Source organism: Raphanus sativus, chromosome 2 (genome assembly GCF_000801105.2).
Source record: "Raphanus sativus cultivar WK10039 chromosome 2, ASM80110v3, whole genome shotgun sequence".
Taxonomy (NCBI): domain Eukaryota; kingdom Viridiplantae; phylum Streptophyta; class Magnoliopsida; order Brassicales; family Brassicaceae; genus Raphanus; species Raphanus sativus.
In genome coordinates, this window is record NC_079512.1 from 9535599 (window position 1) to 9550904 (window position 15306).

Sequence of the window (15306 nt, forward strand, 5' to 3'; positions counted from 1 at the left end):
TCTCGGTGGACGGCTAGCTTTGCTTCCGGCGGGGCACCTAGTATATTCAGGTGTACGTTCGGCTTTTGTTTTCTAAGTTGACGGTGGTTATGTTTTTTCTGGATTCAGATTCTCTGAATCGCGAACATGCATGTGTGGTGGTTGCGCTTCGGGAGGAGATCCCGATTGTTCTCGGTGATGCTCTCTGGCGAAGGACACCACAGTGATGAAGATGGTGACTCTCGGCGGCTCTTCTGGATGCAATCTCGGAACTGTTTCGAGGAAGCTCTCCGATTAGATAGCGCGCCGGGGCTCGAGGACGAGTATGGTGGTTGTGAAGGTCTTCCCAGGGATCGTCGTTTGTTGACTCCGGAGACGAATCGTGGCGGTGCAGACGTGGTGGTTGTGCGACGTGTTGGTCCTCGCTGTTGAGGTTGCTACACGTGTCCCGCATTAGCTGCAGTCTAGACGCGTGGTGCGCACTGCGTTTCGGGTTAGGGTTTTAGTTTGGTGGGCTTATTGTGTGTGGCCCAGTTGACTTGTTTGTAAAAATTTAACCTGTGTTTGGGTTTTCTGTATGTTTTTCTTTGGGCTTCGGCCTATGGATTTAGACCCTTAATAATATTACTCTAGATGGCAAAAAAAAAAAAAAAGTCATGGGATAATATGTAGACAAGACAACTTGTGCAACAATGGCTATATTAGTTTAATATTGGTCACGTGGAGCCCATGTCGACTCCACGAGAGGTCCCTCCTGTTTTTTGGAACTAAGCCGGGAAAACGACTTTATTAGTAAGAATTTAAGATTATTAAAAGAGATATTGAAAAACCGTCACCGACCTCATCACTCATTACTCACCAGCTGCGTACGAGAGCGACCGCACCAAGCAACCATCTCATGTTTGTGGGATCCACCATCCGACTTATCCACGTCAGACCTGACTCGACTAATCGACTCGTCAAGTTTAAAAACCAGCTGCCACCTGTCTAGCGCCGTAGTTTTGGATTCACAATGTGGGCCGTCAAACTGATCGGCGGTTTTTTTGGAGCTATAAATAGCCAACACTAAACTAATCAATTTTGATCAAAAAAAAAAACTAATCAATTAATTAAATAGTAGTTCCTCATACAAAATTATTGACTCTAGAGATACAACAATGGCGTTGTATCAAAAACCCACTGTGAAACTCTTCAATCACGGCGTTTCTACACGCGCTACAAATGCTCCTTTCATCGATCTAGTATCATTTGATGTGTAGAGAACACGTGTACCTTCACTTAGTTGTTAAACAAACCGTCGGGAGAGGGCTTTTGATTACGATAAAGTTATTTATGAAAAATGTAATTTTAAAAGGGAAAATTCTTTAAAAATACACAGACTGAATATCATTTGCTGAAAAAATACACGAACTTTTTAGGCTTCCCAAAAAATACACAGATTAATTTTGGTTGTCCATAAAATACATGAACTATTGAATTTTGGAGGTTTTACACCTCGATTTTAACGACGTTAACTCTGATTAACAGAACGTTAAGACGCTGTTAGATGACGTTAACTCTGATTCAAAGGTTTATGTATTTTATGGACAACCAAAATTAGTCTGTGTATTTTTTGGAAAGCCTAAAAAGTTCGTGTATTTTCTCAGCAAAGAAAATTTAGTCTGTGTACTTTTTAGAAAATTTCCCTATTTTTTTTTGTACAACATCATATTTCTTTTATTCAAGATTTATTATAATCAGGTTTAGCAGTTTAGGTTTAGGCATTTTAGTCGGATTCAAAAATTTAAACCGGAATTGACCCGAACATATTCGGTCCAAAACCAAACCAAAAGTGTACAAGTATTTGTTAGGTCGAAAATTCTTCTACTCGAAAGAATCGAAACTGATCCGAATAGACCCAGATCCAATAAAATCGATCCGAATCCAATAAAATCGACCTGAATCCAATAAGATTTTACAGATAGTTTATATTGGATTTGGGTCGATTTTATTGGATTCGGGTCAATTTTATTGGATTCGGGTCGATTTTATTGCATCTGGATCTATTTAGATCAGTTCTTTTTGGTTTCGATTCTTTCGAGTAGAAGAATTTTCGACCCAACAAATACTTGTACACACTTTCGGTTTGGTTTTGGACCGAATATTTTCAGGTCAGTTCCGGTTCAAGTTTTTGAATCCGGCTAAAATGCCTAGACCTAAACTGTTAAACCTGATTATAATAAATCTTGAATAAAAGAAATATAATGTTGCACAAAAATAGGAAAAATTCATTTAAAATACACAGACTAAATTTTATTTGCTGAAAAATACACGAACTTTTTAGGTTTTCCAAAAAATACACAGACTAATTTTGGTTGTCTATAAAATACATAAACTTTTGAATCAGAGTTAACGTCTTCTAACGGCGTCTTAACGTTCCGTTAATCAGAGTTAACATCGTTAAAATCGAAGTGTGAAATCTCCAAAATTCAAAAGTTGATGTATTTTATGGACAACCAAAATTAATCTGTATATTTTTTAGGAAGCCTAAAAAGTTCGTGTATTTTTTCAGCAAATGAATTTAGTCTGTGTATTTTTAAGAAATTTTCCCATTTTAAAATGTAATTCCTTTTTCTTTTCTGAAAAATGCAATTTCTTTCCTTCTTTTTTCTGCCTACAGATTTTTATAGTACTAATATCTTTATTTAAAATTTTTAATAGTTTTCAAGAAAAAATTATGTTACATTACTTTCCTATCAGAACTGCATTATCTTTTTAATCAAAACGACTATGGCTCTAGATGTTGACTGTGGTTTGAGCGGAACAAGCAGTTTAACTACGATGCGGTTCTAACAGTTATAAAACATATAGATATATGTATATGTAGAGATTTTTGATATTGTTAACTACGGTGCGGAGTGAGGCGGTTGCAAACATTCGGAGCCTATAATTTTTCCATGAAAACATCACTTATCTCAGATAAACCTTATTCATAATTGAATTTTACAATTTTATTTTGCATCGTTTATATTAGCAAACCCTTATATTTGCTAAATCAAACAAAGTTAAAATATGGACTATTGGACTTTTTGTTGGATAGTATCTGCGATTTTCTCGGGAGCTTATAAAAGACCATTCACAGTTCTTTGTTCTTTGGCAAATCTTAAAAATTATTTTTCTGTCCTCCCCCCCCCCCCATTTATTTTCTGTGTCCCCTATTTGATTGCTGAGAAACCGTCAGGAAATAAAAAAAAACCATCTTTCTAAAAGATATTTTTTCTTCTTACCGCTGTTTCTGCTTTCAGTTTCAAAGCATTTTTCTGAGGAATTTGCTTAGCTTAAAGGTTCGTGTTATCACTTTGTAAAGATTACACATTTGACAATTTATTCCCTCTTTGTTCTTCGTTATGCGCTTGGAATCGTTTATATGAAGTTAGGGAGAAGTTCGGTATATGATAAAATGCCTGACCCAGTTTAAAAAACTTGATTTTTTTAAAAAGAATTTCTTCTGGGTGTTTTATGGAATGGATACTTTGTTCTGTGGGTGGATTTGGGTTGAGAATGACAACGATTTGTCAAAGCTTCACGTGCAATAGTGATGGTGGGTCTTAACATGTTTTCTTAATTGTCTACATCCTTGCAAGTGTGTAAATGTTTCCTTCGAAACAATACAAATATGAAATATGTATATTAGTGGCCATACTTTTTTCAATTTTTTAAAATTATTATGTATCTGTCTTCTTTCAATGTGTGTTTTACCTCTTTCTGGAATGTAATTTCACACCACTAGCTCCTCTCCAAGCGTGTGTGTGTATTTGTAGAACCATTATGTCTGATTCTTGTTATGTGTGAGGTTTTGAATTTCTTGGCTCTGTCCTTGAGCTTCATATAATGGTCAAATGGTGAAAGATGTGAATTTTTTTTTTTTTTTTGTACCTCAGCACTCAAGAAATTCTAGGACAAATATTCCCAAATTCTAGCAATCATAGAAGAAATTCTATTACAAATCTCTCTCTTTCCCTCTCTGGTGTTAACTCCTTGCAAAATTCTGTTACAAAGTCAAGTTCATGAATCTGTTTTCTTGGTTAACCTTTTCATAACAACTGTCTGTCAGCAAAATACAAAAAACAGGAATCTTTTGTTTGTTTCTCATTTTTTGATTAATAGCCTGAGGCCAATATGGTAACACTTTTGTATCCAATGTTCTAGCTTTCAAAATATTTAATTTCTGGATTCAAGAGGATAATTTCTCTAAGTCTAAACTGGTTCTATTTCTTCTTGGTATCTACATTATTTCAGGGTCCTTGAGGAAGAGGATTCTTAACTGAGTTGAAAATCGACTAGAGCTTCTTTTATATCCACTGTCTGGTCTTGTTATGGACATAAAATCTGGTCACTCGTCTCCTGTAATGACTGATTCTCCACCAATAAGCAACTCAATATTAACCATTCGTCAGAATAGACTACCATACTCATCATCAGCAGCAGCAGCCACGGCGCTCTCACAGAACAACAATCTTTTTCTAACTGTTCCCAGAAAGAAAACTGGGATTCTTGATGATGTTAAGTCTAGTGGTTGGCTCGATGCAATGAAATCTTCTTCTCCTCCCCCAGCAATAGTTAACAAAGACAACATTAGCAGCGATGCTACTGACATGAGTTATCGCGAATGGACGGTCTGTAGTACCTTATGGTTTCACTTTTTACTGTCTTTTATAATTGCTGAACACTGCATCCTTGTTCTGTGATCTTATTTTCTGGTCTTTAATTTAGCAGCTCAAGTATCCATCAGCTCTTACTACTTTTGAGAAAATCATGAGTTTTGCAAAAGGGAAAAGAATAGCATTGTTTCTTGATTATGACGGCACACTTTCGCCTATAGTTGAGGAACCTGATTGCGCTTACATGTCAAGTGCTGTAAGTTGTGTTTCAATTTCTCTTTTGTTTCAATTTAAATGCTAAGAAAAAAAAATACTCAAAATCTGTGCCATCATCAATCATCCTGTTTAGATGCGCGCTGCAGTGCAAAACGTTGCCAAGTACTTCCCAACCGCTATCATTAGTGGAAGAAGCCGTGATAAGGTAATGTTTCTACTTCATCAAGAATGTTTTCTTGTGTAGTGTAATGTAATAACTAGATACTGTTTGCGTCAGGTGTATGAGTTTGTTGGACTGAGTGAACTTTACTACGCCGGAAGCCATGGAATGGACATCATGAGTCCTGCAGGAGAATCTTTAAACCATGAACATCTCAGCCGTACTGTATCAGTGAACGAACAGGTTTTTTATTTTTGTTATCTGCATTATGATGGGTTTATACATCAGATTCTTTTTAAAATGTGATTTTGGCAAAATTTAAGGGGAAAGATGTGAATCTATTCCAGCCTGCTAGCGAGTTTCTACCGATGATTGATAAGGTACCATTCACAATGATGTATAGCTTTTAAGTAATAACCACAGTCAGTTACAAAAAAAAAAAGTAATAACCACAGTCATCATACTTGATTGTTTATGCTCTCAGGTGCTTTGTTCGCTTGTGGAGAGTACAAAAGGCATCGATGGGGTAAAAGTAGAAGACAACAAGTTCTGCATCTCTGTGCATTACCGCAATGTAGAAGAAAAGGTTTGTTTCTTCAATAGCCGGATTTAGTTCCCTTAAACGTATATACTTTTCTTTATATATATATCTCTTCTGTTTCCAGAACTGGACATTGGTTGCACAACGCGTCGATTATGTCATTAGAACATATCCAAACCTACGTCTAACACATGGCCGGAAGGTAAAAAAACAGAAAAAAACAACATCTGCACCTCTAGTACAAAACAAGTTTGAATTATATTTTCATATTTTATGATTTTGTATCTTATGGGTTATAAAAGGTTTTAGAGATCCGTCCTGTTATTGACTGGGACAAAGGGAAAGCTGTGACATTTCTACTCGAATCTCTCGGTATGTTAAAACATACTGATATATACTTCCTCCTCTGCTTCTGATCTGGAAACTTGGTTTAGCCATTGACATGAAAACATTCTTCAGGCCTAAACAATTGTGATGATGTTCTTCCAATCTATGTTGGGGATGATCGAACAGATGAAGATGCATTTAAGGTTTTATTTCTTACTTTTAGTTATAAAAAAATTCCATTAAAAGAAATAGTTTTGACTTAAAGGTGCAAGTAATGTTAGGTGTTACGAGATGGACCAAACCACGGTTATGGTGTATTAGTCTCTGCTGTCCCTAAAGACAGCAATGCCGTTTACTCGCTTCGCGATCCATCCGAGGTAAACTTATAAAGCTCTTAACTAAATACTTGAGCCTAAGGTTTTGAGTTTGATTTTACTGCATAATTAGTTTATATTATCTATCAGGTGATGGAGTTTCTGAAATCATTAGTGACATGGAAGAGATCATTGGAGTAGAAGAAAATGGCTGACTATATAATATATTTATATATTTAGGTCCAGAAAAGTATTTATATGTATGGAAGTTAGAAGATTATTGTTGTATAGAGGATTCGGGGATAGAGAGAGATGATGCAAAAGTAAAGATTTAGTTTTCTTTCTTTAGTTGTTTAAATACAGTTTGAGATAGGTGACGTTGGAGAGAGATCATATGAAGGCTTAAAACATGGCGGAGATCCTTTTTACGATTAATCTCTCATCCTCATTTTCTTCTTGCAACTGTAAATTCTTCATTCAGTTTTGGACAACAGTTATCATATTACTGAATTCCGGATTGATTCAAATCATTTGTTTCATTCTGTTTTATCATTTTATTCATGTGAAACAGTGTATTTAATGTACAATTCGCTGATCTAATTCGTGTTAACCTTATGAGTAAAAAAAAAAGAAAAAAAGTATCAAAACTCTCTCTCACTCTCTCTCCTTTCTCTCTTGCGGCTTTCATCTCTCTTCTGGTTGTTCCCGTAGCGGATCGTCACCGCATGTTTTCTTTTTCTTCTTTTTCTTTCCTCTTTTGATTTCGGCGTCGGGTTAGTTTTATATTTTTGGGTGGAAGTTGCTCTGTCTTACTCAAGCTAAGGTTTGACTTCCGAGGTAGTTTCCGGAGGCGCAAGCGTGGTGCTGCTGGTGGCTATGTGGTTTCTGGTGCTTCGGCCGTCTCTGTGACGTGTCTATAGGGCTCTAATTGAAGCTGGCCTTTAACATGTCATTTTGTCTTTGCATCAGTTTCTCTTCTTTTGCCACCCGTCTTACTCTTAGCCACTTTTGGTGTCGTTGGTGCTTCATTTGTCGTGGGTGTTGCCTCCTCCTCTCTGTCTCTTTGGCTTTCTCTGCGGTTTTCCTTTGTGGATGTGGCTCACTTTGCATCATGTCTTTCTTCTTCGGCCTGGTTGTTTACGAAGCCAAGCCTAATTATTAGTTGCTAACCGATCTTGTGGCTCTGTTGTTCTACATATTCCTATCTAGTTGGCGTTCTCAAGATTCTCTTTCTAAATATAAGTGTGAATTTGAGGTTAAGAAAAATTTTCTGAATAAATATAAAATCTTTCTAAAATATATGAAGGTATTGATAAATATGGACAACGTTTTCATAAAATATAGGAAACCCTAAAACTTAGCTGTATCTAGAAACAAATCTATACTATATAAAATAGTATTTTAGTTTATTATTTTTTAAAAATTTAATATTCCGAAAATTGTTTATTTAAAAATAAAATATAAATCAATATCAAATAAGGTAAATTTATAAAGATATAAAAACTATAAATAAGTTAACCTAATGTATAATAATTTTTAGAAAAATTAACAAAAAAATAAAAAAGTAATAATTAATTTAAAGATGTAAGACTTTCAAACAATTATAGTTATATATATATCTAAATTTAAACTCATGATTTTTGAAGTTTAGGTTATGTAATATTGAAAATATTCACAAATAACATATATATATAACTTGATATTATAAACTATTGAGAATGTCCACATAATATTTTAAGGCACCAAAAATATGGCAAATCGTTTTTTAATTTTCTATCTCTAAAATATTAATATTATGATTCTTTTATTTCAAAATAAAATATAAATAAATAGCAAATAATTTAAACTTACATGAGTAAAAACACCATGTATACAACTTAGTATACAATAAAGTTTCGAAAATAAACATAAAGTAACAAAAAATAATAATTAACTTTAAAAAGCAATAATTTCAAACAATTATAACTATATAAATCTAAAGCACGATGATTTTCAAAGTTATGTTATATGCTACTTAAAATATTCAACAAAATCTACATTATATATATAATTTGATGCAATAAATCATTGAGAATGTTCACATGTTATTTTAAGCACCAAAAATATGCCAAATTTCTATTTTAATTATTATTTAAAAAATTCAAGATTTTCAAAAATGCTTCTTTCAAAATAAAAAGGAAATCAATATTAAATTTATAAAAATGGAAAATGATTAAAGGAATCAATTTTGATATATAAACTAAATATTTGGAAGATCAACATAAAAATGATTAACAAAAATAACTTTAAAACACAAGAATTTCAAATAAAAATAATAATATGAATCTAAAGAACTTTTCATTGCATATGAATCTAAAGAACATATGATTTCAAAGTTGAGCTATTTCTTTCAAAAAAGGAAATCAATGATAAATTTAGTAAACAAAAATGCAAATAATAAAAGGAATCAGTTTATTATATAATTTAAATATTTAAAGAAAATATGATTTCAAAATTAAGTATATATATTATTTATATTGTTCACATAGAATTTTAAAAGTATCAGTGTAATAATATACCAAATCAGCATTATAATTTGATATTCAAAGATTAAATATCAGAAATTATTGATCTCAAAATAAAAGGAAAATCAAATAAGGTAAACAAAGAAAAGTTTTTTATTAAAAATAAATAACTTGATATATTCAATAAATAACTGAAATAAAAAATTAACTAAAGAGAACAATTTTTAAAAGAAATCAAGTTTTTTCAAAAAGAATAAATTTTTTACATAATCTTGTATGTAAAAATAAAATAAAATAAAATCAATACAAAACTATAAAAATATAAATTATAAAATTATAAAAATTATCTTAAAGTTGATTAAGATTTGTAGGTAATTATTTAAAATTTAACATAATAAGAGTTTGACAAGAAAAAATCTAATCATGCTCATAAGCTTTTTTACAATAAGGACTATATGCTACTAAAAATCAGATATAATTGAAAATACCAATAAAAATATTTAAAATCAGCTTTATATTAATATTTTCATAAATATTAACTTTTCTAAAAATAAATGTATCAAATAAACTTACAAATATCAACAAGCAAAACAAATAAACTTACTTGATATATATTTTCTAACTATTCAAAAGTTCAAGTTAAACTTTTGATTAAAAAATATGTCATAAAGTATGTCAAAACATACAAATAGCATATAAATAAAAGTAATAATTAATATAATACTTAAACTAATCAAATAAATAAAATGGTAAACTAAACTTTAGTATTTAAATTTTTATTTATATTCATATCGTCTATAAAATTAGCTAAATTTATAATATGTTATATCAGTTTCTTCAATATATAATGGTTGATTGTGATTTTTTTTACCTAGCCAAATTATTTTAGTTTACAACAAGTTACAAAACTCTATACGAAATAAATGATGATAAGAATAATTTATCTATGTAAGACATATATTGTTAAATAGATAGTTTATCCATGTGTTTTCTAATCGTTTATCTATGTGTTTTCAAACTGACTTTTATCAATCAAATGAGTTAACATAGTTATTTACTTATCAACAACTAAAAAATTTAGTAAATTTCGACATATTTTTTTTTAATAAAATCATAATCAAAATATTCACAAGAATAATCAAATACGGTTTTGTGAAACAACCCTAAATAGTTTATAATCTACAATATTTTAAAAATTAGGCAAAGTACATAGTGAATTTTCATAAGTCTTTTGTGTAATTCATGGATGGTAGTTATAGGAGCTAAGCTTAAAAAATTATCAAAGAAATAAAAATAACATATAAAATTAAAAATGATCGAGTTCTATCAATGAAAGATACTTGAACAAAATATTACTGAAATATACGGAAACATAAAAATTAAAAGTGGCTAACCAAAAAAATAGTACATATAATATTGAAATTAGAGTATAGTCTTATGGACAACAGAAAAATAAAGATATGAAAATATTCATATAAATTCATCAATTGGAAACTATATTATCTAAGTTTTGAATGATGTGAACTAATAATACATCATAATCCGGCCATTAATTAATATTGTAACTAGATCAAATAGAAGATATATCTAATATTTTTTACTTTTATATGTTTATTTTATTAATTAAAATATTACTGAACATTAGTTCAAAGTTGTATATATTTATTTCCTTTTTTCTTATATCTAAACTAATATTACTGTTATTTAAATTTCATCAAAATACTTTGTTATGATTAAAACATAGTTCTAAATATAATACTATCAATGACGTTATTTCATAAATTCTTCAAAACCCTAGCCGTCAAAAGAGAAAAAGAGAGATTTTTCATAGTTTCAAGCCGATGATCGGAGGCTTTTCCAACTCCGACATCGGCTTGTTTAATTCGTTTTGCATCTTTTTCTTGGATTTGTTTTGTTTTCAGTCGCTGTTTTTTTGCCAATTTATTTTGAATCTGGCAAGGTTTTTTATTGTTCTTTTGTATGCTTCTTCCAATTATTTTGGAAAGACAAAACTTTCGGTTCAGTTGAACTGTTTAGAAAAGTTAATTAACAGATCTACTGCGGATGGTGGCGACGGGTCTTACCGGCTTCAATCGTTGATGGTTCTTCATTCGATAGTGATGGAGTTCTTGCTGCAAACTATGGTTACTTCGAAAGGCAGCATGAAGTTCTATGGAACAGTAATCTCTTTGACTCTGATAATAGAGCAAAATAGAGAGTTGTCTTATCTCGGTGTCTCCTACTGGAGTAATAAAAAAAGAATGACAATCGTTTTCAACTCACTCTGAAGCGTGGTGCTTTCGGATTAATATGAAGATTATCTCCTTTGAGATTCGTCTATTCCAGAAGGAAGCTTTTATATGAAAAATCTTTAGTCATCCATACGCAAAATAGATGTGTTAGTTTATTTTGGATCCCTACTGGTGTATCCCTTTTCTATGTTGTTTTGCTGGTTCTCATTGTTTAGAACTATTTGCCTTAAAGGCTTAATAATACAATTCAGCGGCAAAAAAAAAATATAATACTATCAGATATGAATTTAAAAGAATTAAATATGAGTAATTCAAATACATATATGCACACAATATATAATAATTATTCTTTCACCGTAAAGATTTGGTAAATAAAAAGTAAATTTAGATATTGTGCATATACAATAATTTTTTATGTCATTCAATTAGAAAGATAGATAAAAATTATAATTAAAATATTTATAATAATGAAATATAAATTAATATGAATAGAACAATCAATATAATTATTTTAAATAAGATTAATAAACAATAAAAACACGTTTATAAATAGACTTACACATTTACATACACAAAAAGAAGATATTTAAACATTGATTCTTTAAAGAGTATAATTGTATAAAAATCTAAATAGGAAAAATAATAAAACATACTTTGATTAAAACTTCATATAAAATGCATATAAACCAATTATACTTTACTATTTTAACGTTAGTATAAAATGATACTAATTATTAATATATATGGACTTGTATATAGCGCTTGTTGAAAATCTAGTATATAATTTTGAAAATCAGGTTGTTCAAAAAAAAAAATTTGAAAATCTCATATATTTTTCCTAACACGAATATATCAAAGGAAGTAATAAATCACACTGTCAGAGAAATGAAAGCTTACTCAACCAATAACAATTCACAAACATGGTAACACATATGGTATGTAATCAAAAGAAAGAAAGAAAAGGTAAATCAAAATCAAAGAGAATCATTCGTTTTGAGTAAGTTATCCCATCACTTCTATACAGACACATATCAAAAATTAACAAGTTATACGTACCGGTTAACCAGTAAAATTTAAACGCGTTTTTTCTTTGATCAATTTAAACGCGTTTATGGTTTAGTTAATAAAGAAGAGAATAAAATCATCATTTGAGAGAGAAGCAGTTTCGAAAACCAACAAAGTACACACACTCTTCATCTTCTTTTTATTCTCTGTAATGTTGTTGTCTTCGTAGTGGAAGAAAATCAAAACGAAGCATAAGCGACACATCCTACTTACCTAAGCAACAACATTGAAATGGCGGCTGCTTATTTCTTCTCGCGGTTTACTACATTCCTTTTCGTTTCTTCCTTGGCTCTTCTCTGTGGATTTTCTCTAGCCGAGGATCCTTCAGTCTCCTACGTGTTTGAAGTCTCCTACATCACTGCTTCTCCTCTCGGCGTTCCTCAACAGGTATATAGGGGGTTTTAGTTATCTCTAGTGCAACTTTTTTTCACTGTAATCTCATAGGGAAAGATGATATGCTTCGTTTTCAATTTATTGTATCAGATTTATGTTACAGAATCACACTATTTTTATCTTGATATTCGATAAAAAGGCAACGATCATTGAATGTCGATTGAGTTTTATGATGAATATGTAAAGAATTGGCTCTAGTGTTGATAGATATTGTTCCTTGTGCGCAGGTTATAGCAGTTAACGGGACATTTCCAGGACCGGTGATTAATGCTACCACAAACTACAATGTTGATGTTAATGTTTTCAATCGTTTGGATGAGCCTCTTCTACTCACCTGGTGATCATCCTTTTCTCTTCTTCTCTGATTCAGTGCTTCTTGTGATTACTTACATTGTGTCGTCTTGTTTGAAACATTCTGTTATTTAGGAATGGTATTCAGACCCAAGGGGACTCATGGCAAGACGGTGTTCTTGGCACAAACTGTCCCATCCCTCCCAACTGGAACTTCACTTACAACTTTCAAGTGAAAGACCAAATCGGAAGTTTTTTCTATTTCCCCTCACTTAACTTTCAGAGAGCTTCCGGTGGTTTTGGACCGATCATTATCAACAACCGGGATCGTATTCCTCTCCCGTTCAATAAGCCTGATGGAGAAATCAGCTTTATGATTGGTGATTGGTATACTCAGAACTATACAGTAAGTGCACTTGTGTGGTGTTTATTCACTTTTTGATTAATATATGTTCCAATGTTTTTTTTATTAAATCGGTGAAACTCTGTAGGCATTAAGGGGCGTACTTGACTCTGGTAGCGAGCTTGGGATGCCTGATGGAGTCCTCATCAATGGGAAAGGTCCTTACAAGTACAACAACAGTGTACCTGATGGAATCCAATATGAAACCATTAATGTTGATCCAGGTTAATATTTTTGACAGTTCTCTATTATTGTAACTTTGCTTTCTTTTAGTTTTTTTTTATGCTCTGAGATTTATTTATCCACTCTTTGCTACAGGGAAAACATACAGGATCCGTGTTCACAACGTTGGTACCTCGACAAGCTTGAACTTCAGGATTCAGAACCACAAACTGCTCTTAGTTGAAACCGAGGGTAACTACAACTTGCAAACAAACTTCACCGATTTCGATATCCATGTGGGACAGTCTTACTCTTTCTTGGTCACTATGGACCAAAACGCCTCAAGTGACTACTACATTGTGGCGAGTGCTAGATTTGTGAATGAAACAGCCTGGCAAAGAGTCACAGGTGTTGGCATTCTCCATTATTCTAATTCCAAAGGAAAGGCTTCTGGTCCTCTGCCAGTTCCAGCAACTGATGTTTCTAAGCCTTGGTCTGTAATGAACCAACAAAGAGCCATAAAGTATGTAGTCTACAAAAACCCTTCAAGCAAATGTCTATTTAAATGGTGCTCGTCCTTCAACCTTGGTCTAACCAGACTCTTTTAATGTGCAGGCAAAACACATCTGCAAGTGGTGCTCGTCCTAATCCGCAGGGATCATATCATTACGGACAGATAAACATCACAGGGACATACATTTTGAGGAGTATGCCTCCAACCAAAATAAACGGGTCATTTCGTGCTACACTTAATGGGATTTCATTTCTGAACCCAAACACTCCCATGAGGCTTGCGGATAAGCATAAAGTGAAAGGAGTTTATAAGTTGGATTTCCCAAACACACCTACTAACAATAGACCTCCACGCTTGGAGACTTCCATCATCAACGCAACATACAAAGGCTTTATTCAAGTTATCTTCCAGAACAATGACACCAAAGTCCAGACCTTCCATATTGATGGATACTCATTTTACGTTGTTGCGTAAGCAAAAACATTCTTACTTTCTTTATTTTACGTTGTTTATCAGTTTTAATTGCTCTGACATGGAATTTTTCAAAAATTTGGTATATTCCAGGATGGACTTTGGTAACTGGACTGAAGACAAGAAAGGCTCTTATAACAATTGGGATGCAGTATCAAGAAGCACGGTCGAGGTTGTAATCTGTCTCTCTGTATGGTAAATTTGTCAGCAGGTTTACTTACTTACATGGTTTGTTTCTGTTTTGATGTTTGCTTTCAGGTTTACCCAGGGGCATGGACTGCTGTACTTATTTCCCTTGATAATGTCGGAGTTTGGAACATCAGAGTTGAGAATCTTGACAGATGGTATCTTGGCCAAGAAACATACATGAGAATCATAAACCCGGAGGAAAACGGTAGCACAGAAATGGATCAGCCTGGAAATGCTCTTTACTGTGGTGCTCTCAAGAGCTTGCAGAAGTAAGCACACTGATCCATATCTTTTCCTCTCATATCACCTTAGATGATGATCTGAGTATCCTGAATTTTCTTTTCTTTATTTTGTTTATTTCCTGCAGGGACCAACCCCATAGCTCTGCAACACCATTATTAAATGGAAAGTTGAATCTAATTTTCAGCTTGGTGATGGTTCTACTCGCCTTGGTTTCAGTATTGTGCTGAGTCTCTTCCATTGTTCAAGTGTCTTCCATCGTTCTAGCCTGTTAAATCTGATCTCTCATTGGTGAAATTGTATTGTTGGGCTTCTTTTTTCTTCTTCTTTGATTTCATTGATTGTTTGTTTATGTACTCAGGTCTATTACTTCTCATGATCCGAAATAACTTTAGATCGTGGGCTTGGTTTATGTCTAAAGAATTGTAGTTTGAGTCTTCTACATTATTTCTACAATTATTAAGCAATGCATAAAAGTAGAGATGGACAAAAGTCTCGTCCTGTTCGTATGAGTAGAGTATACAGTTTTGTTAAACTTTTGCTTGGTCTTCACTCTCTTTGTGACCAGCTTCCTCATGTTCTCTTATTCATACATTTACTCTGTTTTTATTCACTCACTCTGTGTTTTTATTCAGACACTCACTC

The 15306-nt window shown here is 32.5% G+C and overlaps 2 protein-coding genes across 6 annotated transcripts; both read left to right on the plus strand.

The window, feature by feature from the left end:
- Positions 1-3144: 3144 nt before the first annotated feature.
- LOC108823294 (trehalose-phosphate phosphatase A) lies at positions 3145-6716 on the plus strand. 5 transcript variants are annotated; one of them, XM_056997532.1, is made up of 12 exons: positions 3145-3302; positions 4258-4634; positions 4732-4875; positions 4969-5040; positions 5113-5238; positions 5319-5375; positions 5480-5581; positions 5661-5738; positions 5839-5908; positions 5996-6066; positions 6145-6240; positions 6328-6716. In XM_056997532.1, exons 2-12 carry the CDS (start codon positions 4335-4337, stop codon positions 6376-6378), a joined length of 1167 nt encoding a protein of 388 aa, XP_056853512.1. In that variant the 5' UTR covers positions 3145-3302; positions 4258-4334; the 3' UTR covers positions 6379-6716. The 5 variants fall into 5 exon arrangements, with proteins under 5 accessions (XP_056853512.1, XP_056853519.1, XP_056853514.1 ...); XM_056997539.1 differs by lacking the exon at positions 3145-3302 and adding an exon at positions 3386-3559; XM_056997534.1 differs by lacking the exon at positions 3145-3302 and adding an exon at positions 3772-4140.
- A 5400-nt stretch (positions 6717-12116) lies between these two features.
- LOC108839028 (monocopper oxidase-like protein SKS2) lies at positions 12117-15140 on the plus strand. Its single transcript, XM_056993402.1, has 9 exons — positions 12117-12385; positions 12619-12728; positions 12818-13088; positions 13174-13309; positions 13404-13770; positions 13863-14231; positions 14326-14404; positions 14491-14690; positions 14789-15140. Exons 1-9 carry the CDS (start codon positions 12230-12232, stop codon positions 14889-14891), a joined length of 1791 nt encoding a protein of 596 aa, XP_056849382.1. The 5' UTR covers positions 12117-12229; the 3' UTR covers positions 14892-15140.
- The last annotated feature ends 166 nt before the right edge of the window (positions 15141-15306 follow it).